The sequence below is a fragment of the Aptenodytes forsteri genome, unplaced genomic scaffold (genome assembly GCF_000699145.1).
Source record: "Aptenodytes forsteri isolate BGI_AS27 unplaced genomic scaffold, ASM69914v1 Scaffold310, whole genome shotgun sequence".
Lineage (NCBI taxonomy): Eukaryota > Metazoa > Chordata > Aves > Sphenisciformes > Spheniscidae > Aptenodytes > Aptenodytes forsteri.
Window position 1 is genome coordinate 271,067 of NW_008795680.1, and position 21,133 is coordinate 292,199.

The window sequence follows — 21,133 nt, forward strand, 5'->3', positions numbered from 1 at the left end:
GGGAGGTGCCGGTGCCGTATTAGTGATGCAAGAGAGACCTGGGCGTGGAAACAGCATCTCTGCAAACAGCCAAGAGGTGTGTGGAGGTCCCGAGGTTTGGAGGTGGTGGGCATGAGTGAAGAAGTGAGCAGAACCCAAGTGACTCCTTCCTGAGACGTGCTTGGTGGGAAGGCAGTCGTCCCAGCATCTCTGCCCAAAATGATGGGGAGGTGCCGGTGCCGTTTTAGTGATGCAAGAGAGACCTGGGTGTGGAAACAGCATCTCTGCAAACAGCCACGGGTTTCTCGCCCTTCCTGCCCATCAAAACTGGAAAAGTTCTGTCAAAATCATCAGCTGGTCTCCAAATTACGTACAATCTGTGAAGCTGCAATGAGGAGCAGCGTACTCCAACATGCAGCGCGTCGCTAACTGGGCTTTGCTAGAAGCAAAAAGGGGAAAAATGAGGGTGGTGAAGCACTGGGACAGGTTGCCCAGAGAGGTGGTGGATGCCCCATCCCTGGAAACATTCCAGGTCAGGTTGGACGGGGCTCTGAGCAACCTGCTCTAGTTGAAGATGTCCCTGCCCACGGCAGGGGGGTTGGACTAGATGGCCTTTAGAGGTCCCTTCCAACCCAAACTATTCTATGATTCTATGAAAAACCAGCAGAGACACCGCTGAACATGAAAACTTTATCACTTGGTTGCTGTAAAGTACGAGGAATGAAAATACTAACACGATCCGTGCTGATCTGACTCTTCAAATTAGAAGTAAAAGTCTCTTATCTCATTACCCTTGCCATAAGCCGCCCGTTTCCTGTAGTTATTCCGCTTCATTTAAAACGAGTAATTTCCTCAACGGGGAAATTAATTGTTTTCTGCTCTGTTTGGGAGTGGTTTATACGCCCAAGGACGTGCCGTGGTGTTAACAGCGTCCGCTATTGCAAACCAGGGAAAGGCACCGACCTGACGGCTCAGCTTTGGAGTCGAGGGGATGTTTTGGCGTTGCGCTGGGCAAATCGCTTAAATTTTGGTAACTGGTCTTTCCCTTTCTGCAAAACTCAGATAATTGTTATCTGCTCGAACAAAGGTTTTGGGGGGTCAGCTGGTTTATATCAGCCCAGCGCTTTGAATACTGAAGCACTCAGCGTTGTGTATTACGCACCGCATACGCATTACGTGGGCGCTGAAATGAGATTAGAACAGTAATGTCTTTAATTAGAGGCGATTGGCTTCATCCTCATGCTGTTTCATAACTTTCAAAAGGTTGTGCGGAAAAGAAACGAGGTTTGTCTTTTTACTTGGGCTATAACAGGGGTAGGTTGCCCCTTTTTTGCCCGTACCGATGCCAATACTACAGATGTGAGTGGATCCTCATCTAAAATATTAGCAAAGCTAAACTTTGCTGAATTTAGGCTCTGACATGGTCTTTGCTGGGTTAGGACATGCGCTGCAGGTGTCTCCTTTTTCCCCCAACATTTTCCCACTGGATAACAGCGCCTGAGACCTGCTGCTGTTTTCCTGTCGTTCTCTTTGAAATAATACAATTTATATTAAAATGGTACGCGGCTCTACGGAATGCCAACCCCGGCTATGAAGCTTGTATTAATCAACTTGTGGGTGATTTGAGATGACATTTAGGAGACTGTCTATCCCATCAGTTAATTGGATATTTCTAGATTACAGGTGCTAGGGATCCTTTCCTTTCTGTACTTGTTCTTCATTTTACAGGAAAGCAAGGGCAAAATTTACTGTTTTATTAGTACGCTATTATACTACACTAACAATATTAGTTTAATTACCATAGGGCTATTATATGTGTGTAACAATAAAAACCATCCGCCTATGAAAATCTGGCTACCATCTAGGCGGGGTTTTTGGTGTAAAAAAATTACTTTCAGCCCCCAGAACCAAGATCTATCGATTTAAAGAAACCTCTGCACAGATTAGCTGTCTTCAAGGAAATAATCCTCCTTTAACTAATTAATCCTTCTGGACTCCCTGATGTACAAGAGTTTGGTATTATATAAGGTGCTCTTTTGTTATTAAGGCAGGCTCCCGCTCCTTCAAGAGCTGCTGTGGGATTGTGCACACAAATTCAGAAATATATTGCCGTCAGCGTGTTGTTTGCAGGGTTGGACTTGCCTTTCGCACCCCGCTGAGGATGGAGTCTTTGCAGAGAAATTTCAGCAATGCATAATTCTCCTCCGTAAGCGGATTAAGACCCGAGTGGGCCTTGGGGAGCCTGGCACACCGACAGCGGCAGCGCTAAGCTTTTTTTCCTTGGGATCATTCAAGCGCTTCACGCGAGCCAGAAGAGAAAGTAATCAGCTTGCTGGGTGCTGCAGGAAAGACAAACCCGTGGCCATGCTGGGGGGGGAAGGGTTTAACTCCTTGGTTTGGGTTTTCTGGCCCGAAAATGTTAACAGAGCTATTGAAATGCCGGGTAGAGGGGTGGTTTGCCTTTACTCCAAGTTCTCTGAAGGGGCTCTCGGTATCAATCTTCACTTGAGGTCTGGATGCCTCTGGAAAGCTGCAGCTCTTTGGGAGCACTGGTGGGTGGTGATAAGACCACGGGTTCAACCATGCCGTCCTTCCGATGACCCTGTGTGAGAAGCGCTCACCCTTCGTGCTACCAAATTCCTTTGGCACAGAATTGGGGTAGAAAGTTGGGAATCTGTACCGACTGTTGGGTAGAACGACTCCCTTGGGTGTTTGGTGTAGATCATTCCCTCTTGGAGCCTGTGCCTAGGAGAGAAGCTAGCTCACGCGCGCAGCAGCACATCACCCAAAGCCAGTAGCTGTTGAGTTTGACTCTGCAACATTTCCTAGGTTAAAGATTTAACCAGTTCTTTTCTGGTGTCGCGGAAGAAAGAGCGCTCATCATCGTATGTGATGCCTTCTCACACGCACATCATTTGCTAGCGATGCGGAATATTGCCCAGCTCCACTGAGGCTGTCATGGATAGTGCTGTTCTACAAAGGTGGTCCTCTTCTGCTGTAACAAATAACTTGACGCCAGGTCTCGCGTTCATTTTAGAAGTACCATGTGATCTGGAGAATAAAGACTTGGAGTAAAACTTCAGGGCAATTTCATGAGGAATGGGGGATGACCATGTGGGTGATGCTCTTGAGTTGGGTCCCAAGCTGTGGCTCCTGCCAGAGAGGAGGAGGAGGAGGTGGTAGTGGTGATGGTGGTGGTGAGGGGCTCAGCTGGACGAAGAGCCCCGTGCTCCAGGAGCTTTGTCTCTGGAAGGGAAAGAGGAGTGATGCTTTCTAGTTCATCTCCAGGCCTTATGTGTCGCTTTGACTGCTGATACCAGTCCTAGAAGATGAAAGAGGTCTGGTCTCCCACATGGGGGCATATTCCAGAGGAAAACATGGCACAAATAGTCTCTTCAGCTGATCCTGATAAACTGGAAGCAGAAGTGGTGGCTAATTCATCACGGCTCAAATCGAAAAAGGACTCTACGTGTGATTTTAGTAATCAAAATAAATGGGAAGGGGGATTTCTAACTCCAGGAAGGGCTCTTCAGTAAATCTCCATGTGTCTGCCACAGGCTAGTTGCCTAACCAAAAGTTTGGAGGACGTTGATAGGAAAGGAAGACAGTTATTGACAGCAACTCTCATTCTGTGTTCACATGCGCGTCCACGCCCGGTACCCATATATCTTCTTAAACAAGAAGCGTAATCTGATTCTGTGAGACCGTATGTTTGCTATCCCCTGTAGGCTCCTTACTACGGAGAGAAGTGGTACCATCTTTCTTCTTCTTCTCTTACCAAAAGAGCAAGAGGGAGGAGGGGTTAAAGGAGATCCAGAAAGGCAAAATATTAAATACATCTCCCAGTGTTTGTTATTTATAATAGAAAAGAAGGGGAGAATCCAAGGGCTAGATTGAGCGGTCTGTAAATGCACAGAGATGTTGGTTGGAAGGAACCACCAAGGTCATCTCGCCCCCCTGCCCACTCAGAGCAGGACATTGCCAGCACAGGATCAGGTGAGCCATGACTCTCTCTAAGCAATTCCTGAAGTCCTCCAAGGATGGAGATCCACCACCTCGCCGGGCAACCTGTGCCAATGCTGCGTTATCCTCCCGATAAAGAAGTTTCTTCCTACCACCCCATGTGAGCCTCCCAAGCGGCAGCTTGTGGCCATTGCCCTTATTGAGAAATGTGGAAACTGAGCAAATCCAAGGGCTGGGAATACCGCCATAACTGCATAATAATTAACTAGCAGGCTCCGCCACGCCGTTGTTCAAAATGAAATAGGGTCTTGTATCTATCCTGTCTTAAATTACAACTCTTAATGTTTTGGAAGTACTGAAAACATTAATAGGCACTCTTGTTGGCTATTTTAGAGCTGTAAAGGCTTAACATTTGGGAAGAGAGATGGGAGAAGGCCACAGAGGAGCTGCAAAGCAGGAGGAGATGAGCCCATGGGGGACACGGGCAGTGCTCGAGCTGATTCCCTCTGGTGTGGTGTTGCAGTAGAGGTAGATGAGAGTGAGGAGGTCATTGCAGGTAAAAGCTGACTGGGGGGAAATGGTCACTGTAAGGAGAAGAGGAGATCCCAGCTGAGGACGGAGGGAGTTGGCACGTGCCCATGGAGAAGCACACCCATGGACACATCCAGCAGATCATCTGCGCCCTTCCACTGCAGGTGGTTTGGCTTTAGGGAGTATTTTGTTCTGTCTCTGACCTCCTTTTCTTCCTCCAGCTGCCTCCTACACAGACAGCTCTGATGATGAGACCTCCCCCCGAGACAAGCAGCAGAAGAACTCCAAAGGCAGCAGTGATTTCTGTGTGAAAAACATAAAGCAGGCAGAATTTGGGCGCCGAGAGATTGAAATTGCTGAACAAGGTAAATGGGGCGTGTTCCTCAAGCTCCACGTTGTCCTAGGCTGTCTTGTGGGCTTCTTCCTTCCCCCGAATCCTCTTCTTGTGAGGTTCAGTATACTGGTGATTTCTTGACACCCTTCCTGTTAGAGACGGGAAAACTTTTATGGGGTTTTGTGGGGTGGAAAGGAGTTACAGGGTTAAGCCATGTAGCTCCAACCAACCAACTACTGAAGGACTGCTCTATAGTCAAATGCATTTTGTTAAAATCAGTAGAAAAGATTAGATCCGTCAAATAAATCAGACAACTTTTGTTTTAGCGTGATTGTCTCCAAAAATCTGTAGCAAAGGCAACGCAGTGTTTAGGTAGCGGGGGGGATATTGGAGAGCAGCGAGTCCCAAGTCCTCCTCAGTCTGAAGCAGGTTTTCCTCCAGCCTCACTTGGGCATTCGCAGGTAGAAATTTGAAAATGTGGTGATGCTACATCCTAAATAGTAGGAAAAGACCTCAGGGGGTTCTTGGGTCCTTTTCAGCTGTGCCGTGACTTCTTTGATCCCTGCTCTCCAGGGTTTTACTTTTTTTGAAGCTGCCACAGCTGTACAAGTTCATCGGGGTACCAGAGAGCAGGGCGAGAATTGATGCTGGCTGTTTCTTCTGTGCTCATCCCTCTTTCCATCGCATTGATGGACTTCTTTTTTATTTTGCCTTTCAGAAATGCCTGCGCTGATGGCTTTGAGGAAGAGAGCTCAGGGAGAGAAGCCACTGGCTGGGGCCAAGATCGTGGGCTGCACGCACATTACAGCGCAGACAGCTGTAAGACCCCGTCAATAAACTCTAGACAGGGATTTTTCACTGCTTAGCCTCTAAACTAGACCCCGAGCGGTTAATAAAAAAATACATATACACCCACACACATATATATGCTCCATGTATAATATACTTTGAAGTTCTTATTTACTTCATCCATTTTAAATTGTAAAAAAAAAAGTAGTTGCAAAATAGTTTTCTGTGCAACTCCCTAACGACCCTGATGCTGCTTAAAACCAACTTCAGATACCCCCCGGAAGCTTTCCCATAAATAGCAAATAAAAATCCCAGTTGTATATTGCTCTTTGCGTTGCTCTCTGTGAGGTTTTTTTTTTTGTTTTGTTTAAATCCAGGTCCTAATGGAGACTCTTGGTGCGCTGGGTGCACAGTGCCGATGGGCTGCGTGCAACATCTACTCTACTCTTAATGAAGTGGCTGCTGCCCTTGCCGAGAGCGGTAGGGAACTTCACCCTCTTTGCTCTTTCTGGTTTTAAAAAGATTTCTTACTCTCCCATCATGTTTAGCTCCTTTACCGTCTCTTACAGTTTTTTCCTTCATTCTCTTCAATTCAGAGTAAACCCATAGGAGGTAAACAGCACGAGATCAATCCCTTCCATCGGTCTGAAAATCTTAGAATGATTTTTCTCTGGCGTATAAAAGTACGCGGTACGACTGATGATGATGCACATTATTAGGCATCAGGGCTATGTGAACCTGAAAGTTATTTTGCTAAAAGAAACTAAGCTAAATTTTATTTCCGTTCTATAAATTCAAGTCATAACTTTGGCTAAAAGGGGTGAAAGGGAGAATTTTGGGGGGACATAATTCACAAAACAGAAGCTGTCCATGTTGCTGCTCACCTGGGAGATGCCTTAATTCAAATCCTGTTTTACCTGGGTAAGGCCAGGGATTTTACCATGAGAGCTGGGAGACCCAGAAGAAGCCAAACCCACCAGCTTGCCTGTTACCTGGTCTTGCTCACTGAAGCTGAATAATAATTGCTCATGAGTCAGAATACGTTCAAGTAAATTTGTGGCTAACGTGCCTAACAGGAAGGTAGGACATTTAACTCGCAGCAAAAGCTTGATTTTGCAAATAAATGTTATCGTTGAGAGCGTGTTGCCCTCTCGTCTGGTGGCTAGAGCTTTTTCTTGGGGGAGAGGAAGAAATTAGGAAGGCTAAAGCTGACTCCTATCTGCTGCCTTCAGTGTGTGTCTTCAACGTATATCTCTGAAGCTTCTTCTGTAAGGTAGATGTTGCAAAATCAGACAGCAAGCAAGACTGCAGTGGTGTCGGGAGTCTGGTTCATCACACGTGGATGTAGGGAGAGCCGATCCCCAAGGGATTTGCTAAGGCTGTGTTAGCATCCGTCTCCCTCTCTGTGCCAGGGTTCCCCGTCTTCGCCTGGAAGGGAGAATCCGAAGACGACTTCTGGTGGTGCATCGATCGCTGCGTCAACGTCGAAGGATGGCAGCCCAACATGGTGAGACGGGGCCGACTGCGCAAAACGCTTGGCGTGTGTTGAAGCATGGGTAGCTCTCATCTAGAGAGAAGGAAGAGGGTTTAGTGCTGGTCTGTGTTTTCCTCCTGAATTTAGACCTAACTTAGCAGTTAAGGCTTGGTGCTACCACAGCACTTACCTTCAAAGCGCTTTACGATGAACTGCGCAATGCGGGAAATCAACTTATCTCAGTCTCACAGGTGTAAAGTCAGGGAGAAGGCAGGTTAAATGACTTCCGCATGTGGATCTTGCCTACCAAGCGAGGTTTTGTTTAACTGTTTTCTAAATAAGCAAAGCTGCGTTAGTGCAAAGTTTATCGGGTGCTTAGTTTGCTTCCAGAGTAGCTTGCTACAGTTTAAACCATAGAATCATAGAATCATAGAATCATTAAGGTTGGAAAAGACCTCTAAGGTCATTGAGTCCAACCGTCGACCCAACACCACCATGTCCACTAAACCATCTCCCTCAGCACCTCATCTACTCGTCTTTTAAACACCTCCAGGGATGGTGACTCCACCACCTCCCTGGGCAGCCTGTTCCAATGTTTCACCACTCTTTCAGTAAAGACATTTTTCCCCCCGTCCAATCTAAACCCCCCCTGGCACAACTTGAGGCCGTTTCCTCTCGTCCTGTCGCTTGTTCCTTGGGAGAAGAGACCGACCCCCACCTCGCTACAACCTCCTTTCAGGGAGTTGTAGAGAGCGATGAGGTCTCCCCTCAGCCTCCTCTTCTCCAGGCTGAACAACCCCAGTTCCCTCAGCCGCTCCTCATAAGACTTGTTCTCCAGACCCCTCACCAGCCTCGTTGCCCTTCTCTGGACACGCTCCAGCCCCTCGACGTCCTTCTTGGAGTGAGGGGCCCAAAACTGAACACAGTATTCGAGGTGCGGCCTCACCAGGGCTGAGTACAGGGGCACGATCACTTCCCTGCTCCTGCTGGCCACACTATTGCTGATACAGGCCAGGATGCCATTGGCCTTCTTGGCCGCCTGGGCACACTGCCGGCTCATGTTCAGCCGGCTGTCGACCAGCACCCCCAGGTCCTTTTCCGACAGGCAGCTTTCCAGCCCCTCTTCCCCAAGCCTGTAGCACTGCGTGGGGTTGTTGTGGCCGAAGTACGGGACCAAACTCATTTAATCTAGCCGGTAAAAAATGACTCAAAATCAGCATGTTCTGAAAAGGGGTTGCATCCATTTTACCACATTCAATTAAATTCACAGCTTTGGTTGGTGTGATTTTTCTTATCTAGGCGAGGCTTCTGTTTGAGAACAAAAATTAGATTTTTCGGTGATGTCCTTACTGTAGGAACACAAAACCTCAGGTAGCCCAACTCCGTACTTTGCTGGTTTATTCTGCCCTTGTTTCTAGGGAAAACAGAGAATCCTGAACTAGGCGAGCGGAATAATTTACAGCTGTCAAATGTGCTGTTTTCATCATGCTTCCCGACAGATTTTGAGCCCTGAAGCTTATGATCTAAATTAAACAAAAAGTAATCAAAGGTGGAAGGCAGGCGTGTATCTGTATTGTTTGTTTGCCAATATCAGCTTGTTTGAGGTGGGTTCTTTGTCCCTTCCAGTCTACACCTGCTCACTTCCTCACTGTCACCTTTAAAAAGAATTGTGAATGTCAAAAAATCCACCCCCAAGCTACGAATCTGAGCCCAGACACGAGAGCAGCTTTTTTCTTCTTTTTGAGGAATAATTTCCCATCGAAAATGCCAGTAATTGAAGAAGTCAACAGACCAGAATATGTATATTATGCTTTCCCAGCATCTCTTCAGATCCCTTGGTTCTGCCACGCGTTTCTATCTATCAGGGTCTTTTCAGACCTGCTTCTGGAGCACAGAAATAATTGCTGGGGAGCACCAAATGCCTTGGATCCAGCAGTTCCCAAAGATTTGCACGCCTGATTTTGGAGGTCCACGTTTTTAGAGACAAGAAATAGGATGCTGGACATCGAGCGAAGAACGGGTGTGGAGAGGATCTTCTTCATATGATTATTTCAGAAGAGAGGAGCTGGCAAACTTGGCCAAAGAAGCAAGGTGAAATTTGCCTCTCCGGTCCGTCCAGTCTCAAGGCTGAAGCGAGATGGACCTACTCTCCTCCCTGTGCTGATGGCAACTTCTTAGAGCACGCGTCATGTTTTTTCTCTCCTGTTGAGACAGAATTTCCCCCGATATCCTGAATCAAGGAGATACGTCCCCAGGTTGTAGGACTGAGCCTGAGCTGCTGCTCCTGGCAGTCCACGACCTTTGTATAAACCTAAATCTAACCTCTTATCGTAGAGTCGTAGAATGGTTTGGGTTGGAAGGGACTTTAAAGGTCGTCTAGTCCAACCCCCTGCCGTGGGCAGGGACATCTTCAACTAGATCAGGTTGCTCAGAGCCCCGTCCAACCTGACCTGGAATGTTTCCAGGGATGGGGCGTCCACCACCTCTCTGGGCAACCTGTGCCAGTGTCTCACCACCCTCACAGTAAAGAATTGTCTCTTGTCTTGTCTTCTCTTCCCATCAACAAAATACCAACGATACCTTTCAGCGTCGTCGGTGATTATTAGTGGCCGTGCAGTGCTTTGAAGACGTTCTGTGCCAGCGCTCCGTGCCACGGTGTGATCGGATGGGAAATTCTCTCTCTGTGAAAAGTGATTTAGTAACATGCCTATCTCTGTCCAGCACAAAATAATCAGTTTGGACTCTTAGAAAGTGTGGTGTAATTCAGAGCATAAGTATCCAACTTGTACTTGTTGATCCATCCAACTTGTACTTGTTGATCCGAGATGAAAGTAGCATGGAAATGCATCTGCATTTCCAGGCTTCTACATCTTTAAACTCAATAAAGAGAAGTGCAATCTCTACTTCTACTTAAGAGAAAGCAAAATGTGTCAAAGTAGTTCAGCAGCTTGCTGTAAGCCGCGCTGATGTAATATCAGGGCTTGAAGTACGCCCCAGGAGCCCCGTTTAGCATTGCTTCGCTGGCCCCCACCAGTCCCGTGTCCAGGTAGGCACTGCAAGGCGTGATGGAGCTGACCTTGTACATCCCGTACAAATAAAGAGGGACGTCTCGCAGTCCAAAAACCTGAATATTCAATGTTAGGGCTTCTGTGTGGCGCTACTCCACGGGAACAGTTAGCCACAAATACTGAGAGTGTCCAAAAAAAAGACACCTTGGTTTTTCTGGTGGGAATAGCAGACCTTCAGAGGAGTGCTCTGTCTGGACAGGAATGGCTCAGAGGTTTTTTTTCTGAAAAATACTGAATCTGCAGCGCTGAGAGGACCACGCTGCCGCCAGGGCATTTCAATGCCGCCTCCGACCATGCCTTCCTGCCATCTCCTTGGGTTTCCACCAGTCAACTTTCTGCAGTGCGTTATTTTCAACCGCGTTGCTGAGCTAATCCTAGCTAATTTTAATCAGCTTGGTTTTGGCAAGATCAACCGCATGGTGTCGGCTGTTGCCCCAACAGAGTTGGAAGGGGGACAGGGTGAGACGTGCGGCGGCAGCGGGATCTTAGATGGGTTTAAAAGAGGTTGTAAAATGGCACCCCGAGACACCAGTTCTTTCATGGAAGAGCCAGAGATTTTTCTGCCGGAGGAAACGTGAAATGGAAGGACTGAGGGAGTGAGAAGTCACAGCCCTTCTGTGCAGACAGCAACGTGAAATCGGTTACTTGGAGAGAAAAGCACTGCGAGAGAAACACCTACCAACGGGAAACGGATACACCGAATCAGTCAAAAATCATAAAAATTCAGAGTGAGTACTGCTGTGGAGGAGCAGGACGAGATGTCTCCCGGTGCTTGGGTCAAAGGATGGTCCCATCTCCAAAGAGAGAAATGTCCCTGCAGGCACAGGGTGATAGGGAGATGTTTTTTACAGGCGCGATCGCTCCAGCAGGCTCTGCTCCGAGACGAAAGTGCCAAAATCAAGAGGGAGGATGATGCAGCCGGCAGCGTTGGTTTGCGGATCGTGCCTCTCGGCGGGCATCAGGCAGCAGCACCGAGAGGCAGAGCAAGGCTCACATCTCTGAACGGCTGATTTTCTGTACGAAAAATTCTTTGCATGTCAAACAAAGGCTTTTTTCCCAGAAAAAAAATCTGCCTGGGAAGAATTCGAATGAAGGCAGATAACTTGTGTAAAGCTGAGAACGCTGCGGGAATACGGGGCGCATACCACGGGCTTTGCCGTTGGCCGTTTGGGGCTGCTACACAAAGGTGACCTTCTGTCAAAAACTAGTTCCTCCATTGATTTCATTTGGTTTTTTTCATCTCCTGCCCTCCTAGGAAAGAGGAAACTACCAACCCCCAGAATTCTCTCTTAGAAAGAGGATTATGTGCCCTATTAAATGGGGATTAATGAAATGAAGACGTCCTGGGAGCCAGGCTGCTGAATTCCTACCTTGGCTGGCCCAGGAGAGCTTCTCAGCCCACTTAACCCTTACCTGCCTCTGCTTCCCAGCCTGTGAACGGGATCTGGGGGTTCCCTGGAGACTCAAGAGAGTCGGGTCTGCGTGGAAGAGGAAAATCATGCAATTTAGAGAGAAAAAGTTTGTGATAGTACGTAGCATTTCCAAGCAACTCTTTGCCCACGGGTGTCAGAGTGGTGGCTCCGTGCAGCCACCGCGTCGTGTCGTGACAAAGCTCAGGAACGTCGTCTTTGTGCCCGCAACGGAGCTTCTGCCGCAGGAGCGTGGTGGGAGTGTTAATTTTTCCTGGGTGGCTGCAGATGCTGGTGGGAGAGCTGCAGACGCTGTGACGGAGGGTCCCTGCCGGGCTCCGCCGCCGGCCAACGAGCAGAGATGCTTCTGCCCCGGTGTGACATTTGCATTTTAGGACACCTGCACACCACACCAGTAGGTTAATAAGGGCTGGCTTGGCAGTCAGAAGTCTTGAACGTTGGCGTAGGGAACATGCGAAGAGGAGGAGGAGGAGGAGGAGGAGGAGGAGGAGGATATGGGGCAATGTGCTGTCAGCCAGCCCGGCTAGCACAGGTCCTTGGCACTTCACCTGCCACTCGGTGAAATCTGCTCCTTGTTTTTTCTTGAGTCTGAGTCTAATGGGCGTTGTCACACTTCCCACCTTGCCTGGACACTGCTTGGGCCACCTGGGGCCACCAGGGTGGCAGGAGGACTCGGGAAATGCACGTGTTTGGGGTTTTTTTTCTTGTATCTTTTCTTCTTTCCCAGACACCTCTTTACGGCACCCCAGTAGGTCCCTCTTCGAAGCGTTTAGAGCTCAGCACCCTCCTTGGGTTTGGCTGTATGTTGAGATGTAGCAGGGGATGACCCAAAGTGGTTGGGATTGGGGCCACGTTCATTACGAGGAAAGTGTGTAGGGGACAAACAACGGGTCTCTTAATAAACTCCACTGGCTATCACTAGCAGTGAGATATTCTGTAATTATCAGAGGTTCTGTACTTCCAGAGGTAAAAAATAAGCTTGGCTTAAAGTCTTTGATTATTCTGGCGACACTACAGCACGTCACAAAAATACCTGAATAACATCAACCCATGCAAAGGCGTATCTGGATGTACGTGTTAGACTTTTAGCAGCGTTACGACTTTCATGTCCAAAGCCATCACCAGGTATTTCCATATGCTGGATGATTGTAACACCAGCAGAGAACAGATAAGCTCTTAGACATCTCTTTTCACTGCAATTGTTAAGATTTCTGTGACCACATTGTTTTCATGTCTGTCCTTTCCGAAGCGCTTTTTCAAAGGGCACCTTTACTTACTCATCTTTAATGTTTTTATTGAAGCAGTAAGTCTCTGGTTTTCTCCACCGCCCTGAAATGTGTCATTAGGAGGAAATGGGTGGCTCGGGAGACTCGTGATCTGATAAAGAAGGGTTTTGTACTTCTGAGTTTGAGGTTCAAAGCCAGATGAAATGGGCAGAGACCCAAAGCTGTTGTCTAAAAGAGGTTCAGTATTTTTAATACGCAGTGTTTTATGATGCAGTTGCATTGTAATTGTCATTAGTGGCTCTGCACCCTCCTCCTCCTCCATCCTCCTCCTCCGTCCTCCTCCGTCCTCCTCTGTCCTCCATCCTCCTCCGTCCTCCTCTGTCCTCCACCCTCCTCCGTCCTCCTTCCTCCATCCTCCTCCGTCGTCCTCCTCCTCCGTCCTCCTCTGTCCTCCATCCTCCTCCGTCCTCCTCTGTCCTCCTCTGTCCTCCAGCCTCCTCCGTCGTCCTCCTCCTCCATCCTCCTCCGTCCTCCTCTGTCCTCCATCCTCCTCCATCCTCCTCTGTCCTCCTCTGTCCTCCAGCCTCCTCCGTCGTCCTCCTCCTCCATCCTCCTCCGTCCTCCATCCTCCTCCCTCCTCCTCCTCCTCCCTCCTCCATTAGCAGTCCTCCTCTGTCCTCCTCTGTCCTCCAGCCTCCTCCGTCGTCCTCCTCCTCCATCCTCCTCCGTCCTCCTCTGTCCTCCATCCTCCTCCATCCTCCTCTGTCCTCCTCTGTCCTCCAGCCTCCTCCGTCGTCCTCCTCCTCCATCCTCCTCCGTCCTCCATCCTCCTCCCTCCTCCTCCTCCTCCCTCCTCCATTAGCAGTCATATTAGGAAAGCTGATGACTGCCTACGGTTCAAAGGCTTTTCCATCTGTGCTTCTTGGAGATGGGGAGAGAGGAGCTTCCACAGCAACTTTCCATGTTTCCCCTGGTCTCATTATAAACGTCAAGGTCTGTCGTGTTTGACCTATTGCCTTTCCAGCACAACATCAGTGCTCTGAATAGTCAAGCAGAGTAGTCTCACCTAAGCTGTCACGATGTGGTACTTGAGACGCCAAAACATGGGCTTGATTAGGAATTATTTGAGCGTGTGTTTTATCCCTTGTACCTTTTTGGGGTCGGCAGGCCTTACTGGATCTTCAGAGAGGTGACTTTGTGGTTATTTTTATTACAGATCTTGGATGACGGAGGAGATCTCACTCACTGGATTTACAAGAAGTACCCCAACATGTTTAAGAAGATCAAAGGGATAGTAGAGGAGAGCGTGACTGGTGTCCACAGGTAACGGGACAGGCTGGACTGCGAGCACAGAGACGTTTGGACAAAAGCATCTTCTGCCTCAGGGCACTGGTAGCGAAAGATCCCCAAGCTGTAAGATGCCACAGTCTCAGCTGAATGTTGAGCCTCCTAATACGTGGTCTGTGGTTCTCCTTCAGCATGGGCTTGGCTTTCCCCTAAGAACTGTTTTAAACCTCTTGTGTAGTGAAAGCAATAGACTTGGAACTACGGCTCCGAATTTCAGACGAGGAGTAGAAGCACCTACTGACCATGGCGCGGCTGGAGGAAGTGCACAAGGTCTTGTTTTTCCAGCTGGGAAATAGGGGCAGTGGTTGTCTCACCTCGTTTTGCAGGGGAAAAAAGGAAGGGATGAGGGTGTTGCACAAGAAGGGGTGGGCTCTGGAGAAAGTCAAAAGCGTGGTCCTAAACTAAATTACGGGAAGAAGTGAGATTTGGGAAGAGGAAATGAATCTCTAGTTGGGGTGGGAGTCCAGAAAGGGAGAACCACAGAGGTGCAGCCGTGTGACTGAGTGACATCCATCAGTCTGCAGCAGAAGCAGAGTTGTGATGGGAGAGGTGGCTGCCAGGGTTAGGAGAGGTATCAGAGGTGCTTTTCCAGTGGCGTTAATCGTATCACGGGTGACAGAACGTAGGGGACTGAGGAGAAGAGCAGCAGACTCTGCTTTTTTCTTTATTTTTGCAGGGAGAAAGGCTTGGCTGCAGCTCTTGGAGCTGGCTGAGGGTTTGGCCAGCGGTGCAGGCAGCCCTCGAAACAGGGAAACGAAATAGTTGAAACAAGGAAGCGACCGATTCAGGTTTGCAGCCAGCGGGGTCAAGGAAAGGACCTGATAATATTGTTAGCATCAGGAATCGTTCCCCGTTTGGGCAGAAGAGATGTGCAAAAACAAAGCAATATTAAAAATTGCGCCCCGCGGTCTCGTGCCAGGGGCGAGGTTGTTTTCTGAGGTTGGTGGTATCGATGCATGCGTGCAGGGAACGCGTGCCCCTTACCTCCAGGGGACAGACGACGTGGGGACTGAGGCTCCCCAGATGACCAAGTGAGACGGGGGAGAAGCCTGGAGGCGGTCTGCAGAGACTGACCGAGGGAGCGGGTTCTCCTTCCCCAGGTCTGGAGCAGGGAAATGATTTTCAGGTTCTCTTCGTAGCCGTAGTGTAGCGTTTAGATTCATTTTTAGTGGTTTTGCTGCTGCCAGTTCAGTCTGCTCTCAGAAGTAGGAGGTCAGGTTGGTGTCTTCCCCACCCTGGTTGCTTCTTGTACTGCACCTCGGCGATTACACTCCCACTGCTGTTCAAATGGATGTTTCGTTGCGGGTGTCGATCGCAGCAGCTTCACGTTGCTGTGAACGTTACCCTTCCGTGGCCGTTTCTGTTTGTCTCGAGCTGTAAGAGCTTGAGGAATTACAGGAGCTCTCATGTTATCTGAAGCAGGATTTGGGGGGTTTGTCTTTTTGAGGACATCAGAGATGGTGGTAATACCAACAGTTATGAGGCACATGGAGTCTAGAGCACCTTCTGATCCTGCTATTTGACGTTTCTATGAAATGCCTCTTGCCAACCTGGTAGTTCTTCAGTAGGGGTGGGAAACGGGTACAAACGTCTGTGGAAGGAAGAGTGCTATTTCTCCTCCTGAAATGAGGAGCCTCCTATTAAGAGGTTATCTTTGACCCTCCAGACGGGTACTGCTTACTCCAGCGAAACAAGACCTCGAGAGCACACAACAGTAAAGTGCAGGGAAATATTTTTCCATTGATCATCTGTTCCTTCCCGTATTCGTAACAGGCTGTACCAGTTGTCCAAAGCGGGGAAGCTCTGCGTCCCAGCCATGAATGTCAACGACTCGGTCACAAAGCAGAAGTTTGACAACCTGTACTGCTGCAGAGAGTCCATCCTGGACGGGTAGGTACATGTCCACCCAAACGGGGCCGTGTCCCTTGCTCGGGTTGTGTTGGACCCCACAGGGAACTGGGTCCATGGGTCTGTCTACCTGCCACTTTAGATCATTTTAGGTCAGTTGATGTGTCAGAGGAGAACAAAGACCCTTTATTACCTCTGGTCCATCCTGTTCGTATGGGAATCTGCAAGGCATTTTGAGACGGCAGCTGTGTCTGTGCGGGTCAGAAGGTCCTCAGACTTACTTGTACAATTGTATGTAAAGCTCTACGAACATATGCACGCCAGGAAACAAACGTTGAATTTTGTGTTTGTAGGATAATGATCTTGCAGCGAAGACGTTAGCGCCTCTAGAAGTCTGGATTCAGTATTTTTAACCCAGCTACACGTATGAATGGGGCACATCACTTAAATTCTGCCTCTGCTCCTCTTTTTGTGGAAAGCACGTCTTCTCTTTTCCCAGAGTGTCTGGAAGACACATCAAATATTTTATCAGCCGCAGTGATATAAGACACTTCCCAGTGCCCTTCAAGGGAGCTCACCGAGTCTTTGTGCTCTCAGGGCGATGTTGCCCTTCCACGTGTGCGGGTGACCCGTATGCGTTTTCCCTTCTCGGTGAGCGTGACTGGAGCTGTGTTCAAGCCCTGCAGCTTCTCGTACTCCTGTGTGAGGACTCCTGAAGTCCTCACATATGGCTACAATGCTCCTTCCCGTCCCTCTTACCTTTGTGGCATCAGGATGAAACCCATCCGTGTCTGTTGCGTGTGTATGAGTCAACCAGCTGCTTCATCGCAACACTTTTTGCCTTTCTAGTATTTTTATCCTCTCCTGTGAATACACAATAAGCCGAAAGAAAGAAAATAGAAGAGGTTGTGGTAGACCAAGACTTCATCCCACAACAGTCCAAAGTGTAGACCTGAGCCTAGACCCTGTCCTTCAGCTGAGCATAAATAAATAGGTGCAGAAGGTGGGAATGACGGGGCTGGTGAATGCTTTATCCACCTCTCCCCGCCCTGGTCCTGCAGGATTTACAGCCACATGCCACACAAGCAAGCAGAAGAGCGTTTGCTTCCCTCTGTGCTGCCTCCCCCCAAAAATCCCAGCAGGCAGACCGTGGGACTGGGAGCAGCTCTGCAGCATCCTGATGGTGCTGTACTTTTTAGGATCGGATGGGAATCAGTCGCTGACGGATACGTGGGCACCGGGAACATGATGTATCTTCTGAGATTGTTGGTCTTGAGATGCAGTGCAAAATACTTGAAGTTGTGATCTAGAGAGAGTGTAAATCTCAGTGATCTTTTTTTTCCTCTCTCCCTCTCTTTTTTTTCCTTATTTTGATGGAATTGGGTGTCCGTGTCCCCACCACCTCCACCACCAAATTTTGTCAAAGCCAAGTGAGATTAGGACAAGTTTTATTCTTACAGTTCAGACTATGACATATTGCATCTGGTAGTGGTCCCAGTAGACAAGTAAGCACAGAAGCAAGGACAAATTTGACTTTCCGGACTGGCGTTGATGCTGATGAGATGAATGCCAGAGGAACGATTGCCTGCTCTGTGCCAGGTAGCTGTGGTGCGGAGGAGGAACCCTCCATGGAGAAGACAGCCTGCTTCAAGAGCAAAGACTTTTTTCATGTTGATAACTTGGTATGGCTTAAAGTTTAAACGAGCCTCGAGACCTGCAGTTCTCGGTTCCTTGCCGACGTAGAAATGTCGCCTTCTGTTTAATCAAAGTCCATTTGGTGGTGTATCGGTGTTCTGCTGTGCTACTGCTGCCTTCAGTCTGGTAGCTTCAGAGGTTCTCAGAGACCCACCGTAGGCTTCCCTGTTGATGCCGGACCCTGCTTTAATATCTTTCTCCCAAATGTTTGTGGGGATATGTGGTTGAGTGCCTCATTCGTCACCTCGGCTTTGAAGTGGTCTTCCTGGTAGTGGTCGTCTTGACCGGGAGGAGTGAAGACAACTCACGTTTGTAAACCTGTGTGTCCAAATACGGGGGCACGAAGATGATCTTTAAAATGTGTGCCAGCGCCATACGAGTTAGTGAACCACCAAATGCGCTTCCCTGGGCGATCCGCTGCACATGCAGTTTCTTCCCCACGTTTCTATCACACGTTGTTCTAAAAGACTAAATTTTGAGCTCCTTGTCAAGTCAGCGGTGATGGTATCTGGCTCTTCCATGCCAAGACGTTTTATTACAGAACCTGACACTGCAAACAGCCACGGGTTTCTCGCCCTTCCTGCCCATCATAACTGTAAAAGTTCTTTTAAAATCATCAGCTAGTCTCCAAATTACATACAATCTGTGAAGCTGCAATGAGGAGCAGCATACTCCAACGTGCAGCGCGTCGCTAACTGGGCTTTGCTAGAAGCAAAAAGGGGAAAAATGAGGGTGGTGAAGCACTGGGACAGGTTGCCCAGAGAGGTGGTGGATGCCCCATCCCTGGAAACATTCCAGGTCAGGTTGGACGGGGCTCTGAGCAACCTGCTCTAGTTGAAGATGTCCCTGCCCACGGCAGGGGGGTTGGACTAGATGACCTTTAGAGGTCCCTTCCCACCCAAACCCTTCTGTGATTCTATGAAAACATCTTGATGAAGTAATTCTTCCAGTTACGTAGCCCTGCCTCCTTTATGACGGCCATGCCTCTGCTCTGTGGTCGCAGGGTTCAAGACACGCAAGGCAGCCTCTGTCGTGGGGGTCAGCTGCCCGGTGAAGAGTTGCCCCCAGATTTCGAGTGTCTGAGGACACAACTTTTAGCTCCATGTTCCATGTGTAGCAGGTGCTGTCAGTGGCTAAGAAACATTAAAATCTTTAAAATCTTCTTGTTGTCTTCGGTTGTGATGGATGATGGACCTCATGGGTGGGTAAGTTGGGATTTGAGTTAAGTCTGGCCCAGGCATCTAAAACTGGGCCAAGGGAAATCTGAGCAGAGGTGCAATTAAATCTGCTGTGGTTTTTATCTAAATTCTTTCGGAAATGTAAGGGAATTTCACCTTCCCTGCACTGCTAACCTATTTACTCGTGTGCTAAAAATAGCCTGTAATGTAGGACGCTCTTAGGGAGAAACCAGAAGGAAACCGAGTGGAAAGAAGAGCTTTATCTGTGGAAAGCACTGGGATTCTGGCAATAAATTACCACTTTCCTGCTGTTTCGGTAGTTATTTCTGTGGGGTATTTTGACTTTAAAAAAAAAAAATTAAGAAAAAATATTTTTTTAAAAGATTTTAAATATTTCTGGGGTACCAAAACAAAGGGATCCAACAAAAAAAAAGAACCAAACCCAAAACCAAAAAAGGGATCCAAACCCCAAATCCTTCCTCTTCGTTGCGTTTCACTGGTAGCACCCACCCTTACCAAAGGAAAAAGTCAGTTTTTAGGTGCCTTTCGGGTCCTCTCTGCACCCAGAATTGCTGTCTGTCCTCAGGGATACAGGATACAACCATCGTGTTTAGGAGGAGCAAACCGAGAAGGACCTTCACAGCGTCGTCAGTGGAATATCATAGAATCACAGAACGGTTTGGGTTGGAAGGGACCTTGAAGATCACCTAGTTCTGACCCCCCTGCCGTGGGCAGGGACATCTTCAACTAGAGCAGGTTGCTCAAAGCCCCGTCCAACCTGACCTTGAACACTTCCAGGGACGGGGCATCCACAACTTCTCCAGGCAACCTGTCCCAGTGCCTCACCACCCTCATAGTGAAGAATTTCTTCCTTATATCTAATCTAAATCTCCCCTCTTTCAGTTTAAAGCCGTTACCCCTTGTCCTGTCACTACAGGCCCTTGTAAAAAGTCCCTCTCCAGCTTTCTTGAAGGCCCTTCAAGTACTGGAAGGCGGCAACCAGGTCTCCCCGGAGCCTTCCCTTCTCCAGGCTGAACAACCCCAACTCTCAGCCCGTAAGAATAGATCTTACTGCTGTTCTTTAATTGTTTTTTTTCTTTTTCCTTAGCCTTAAAAGGACAACAGACATGATGTTTGGAGGCAAGCAAGTAGTGGTTTGTGGCTACGGGGAGGTAAGGGGTTAATATTTTACATACGGGTACTGCATGTAAAATCGCACGTCTTTTGCATGGCTTTATCTGACGGGGGTTTTCCGTCCTCGGGGCTTTTCTCTGCATCTGCAGGTATCTTCAAAAGTGCCGGGTTTGCCAAAACTGAAGATTTTCTTGATTTCCAGTGTATTTCTTCAGTATTAAACAGATACCAAACCTGAGTCTTAAGAGACATGAGTATTAAGTAGTCTGAATATCTTTAATATCTGAATATATTAATATTATCTTTTATATTTATATTATATATTATATTCTATTTCATATAATACTAAAATATTCGGAGGCTGGGTTCCGCAGATGACTGTGCAGCCGCAGCGTTGCATGCTGAAGGGTGGTCAAGAAAGATAAGTTAATCTTGACTTACCCCTGTGCTTTCACCCCCAAACGGAGGAGTCCTCTCTCGAGGCGGGACTGGGATATTCACCCTTCGGCAGTTCTTGTCGGGACCAGTTAACACCAGTTATGCTGGGCTGGGCTGTGGGTGCTGTACTGGGACTCTTTGGTTTGGGTTTTTTTTTCTCTCCAAAGAGCTGAAATTGGACAATTTTCTCACGTGTAATCACATTTTTTGGGAACCCTTGGTCATTTAACCGTTCCCCTGAATTCCCCTGCGAGCTGCACCGTATGTGCTGGGTACAGGTTAAAGCTCATTAACCCTCAGAGACTAAACCGTTAAGCTTCCTAAATAGAGTAAAGGTTATGAGAGACACTTAAACTTTCCCTGAGAGAAGTGTAATCTCTCGTTATCGTGGTGCTTGCTAGATACCAGGATGTTCTGGGGGAAAAAGAACTCCCTGGGACCAAAGTCAACAGCACTTTTATATTTTTTAGTGCCTCTCTTAGCTAAACTGGGCCCGACTCAGGTCCTAGATTACTCCAAATCCAGGTTCGTGCACCCGAAAATGGCGCATATGCAACCAGAGCTGCTAAGAGGGTTGCAAAGGGCTCTTGGGGCCGCAGGAGAGACGCCCGGAGTTGCACATCCCCTGTGAGCTTCCCGCGGCCGTATTGATGCTCGGCGTCTCCTGAGCTCTCGGCATCTCACTCTTCTCCTGTCCCC

General features: G+C 48.4%; 2 protein-coding genes across 2 annotated transcripts in view; both read left to right on the forward strand.

The window, feature by feature from the left end:
• The window catches only part of SMO (smoothened, frizzled class receptor), a 118,562-nt gene extending 113,165 nt beyond the window's left edge, over positions 1 to 5,397 (forward strand). Inside the window, exons 11-13 of the mRNA XM_009282681.2 lie at positions 4,466 to 4,498; positions 4,695 to 4,838; positions 5,381 to 5,397. Coding sequence (XP_009280956.1) covers positions 4,466 to 4,498; positions 4,695 to 4,838; positions 5,381 to 5,397 — 194 coding nt within the window. The remainder of the gene's footprint in view (positions 1 to 4,465; positions 4,499 to 4,694; positions 4,839 to 5,380) is intronic.
• Positions 1 to 21,133, forward strand: part of AHCYL2 (adenosylhomocysteinase like 2) — a 45,642-nt gene that overhangs the window by 14,781 nt on the left and 9,728 nt on the right. The window contains exons 2-8 of the mRNA XM_009282657.1: positions 4,695 to 4,838; positions 5,526 to 5,626; positions 5,974 to 6,076; positions 7,009 to 7,103; positions 14,011 to 14,117; positions 15,915 to 16,031; positions 19,971 to 20,034. Coding sequence (XP_009280932.1) covers positions 5,528 to 5,626; positions 5,974 to 6,076; positions 7,009 to 7,103; positions 14,011 to 14,117; positions 15,915 to 16,031; positions 19,971 to 20,034 — 585 coding nt within the window. The 5' untranslated portion in view covers positions 4,695 to 4,838; positions 5,526 to 5,527. The remainder of the gene's footprint in view (positions 1 to 4,694; positions 4,839 to 5,525; positions 5,627 to 5,973; positions 6,077 to 7,008; positions 7,104 to 14,010; positions 14,118 to 15,914; positions 16,032 to 19,970; positions 20,035 to 21,133) is intronic.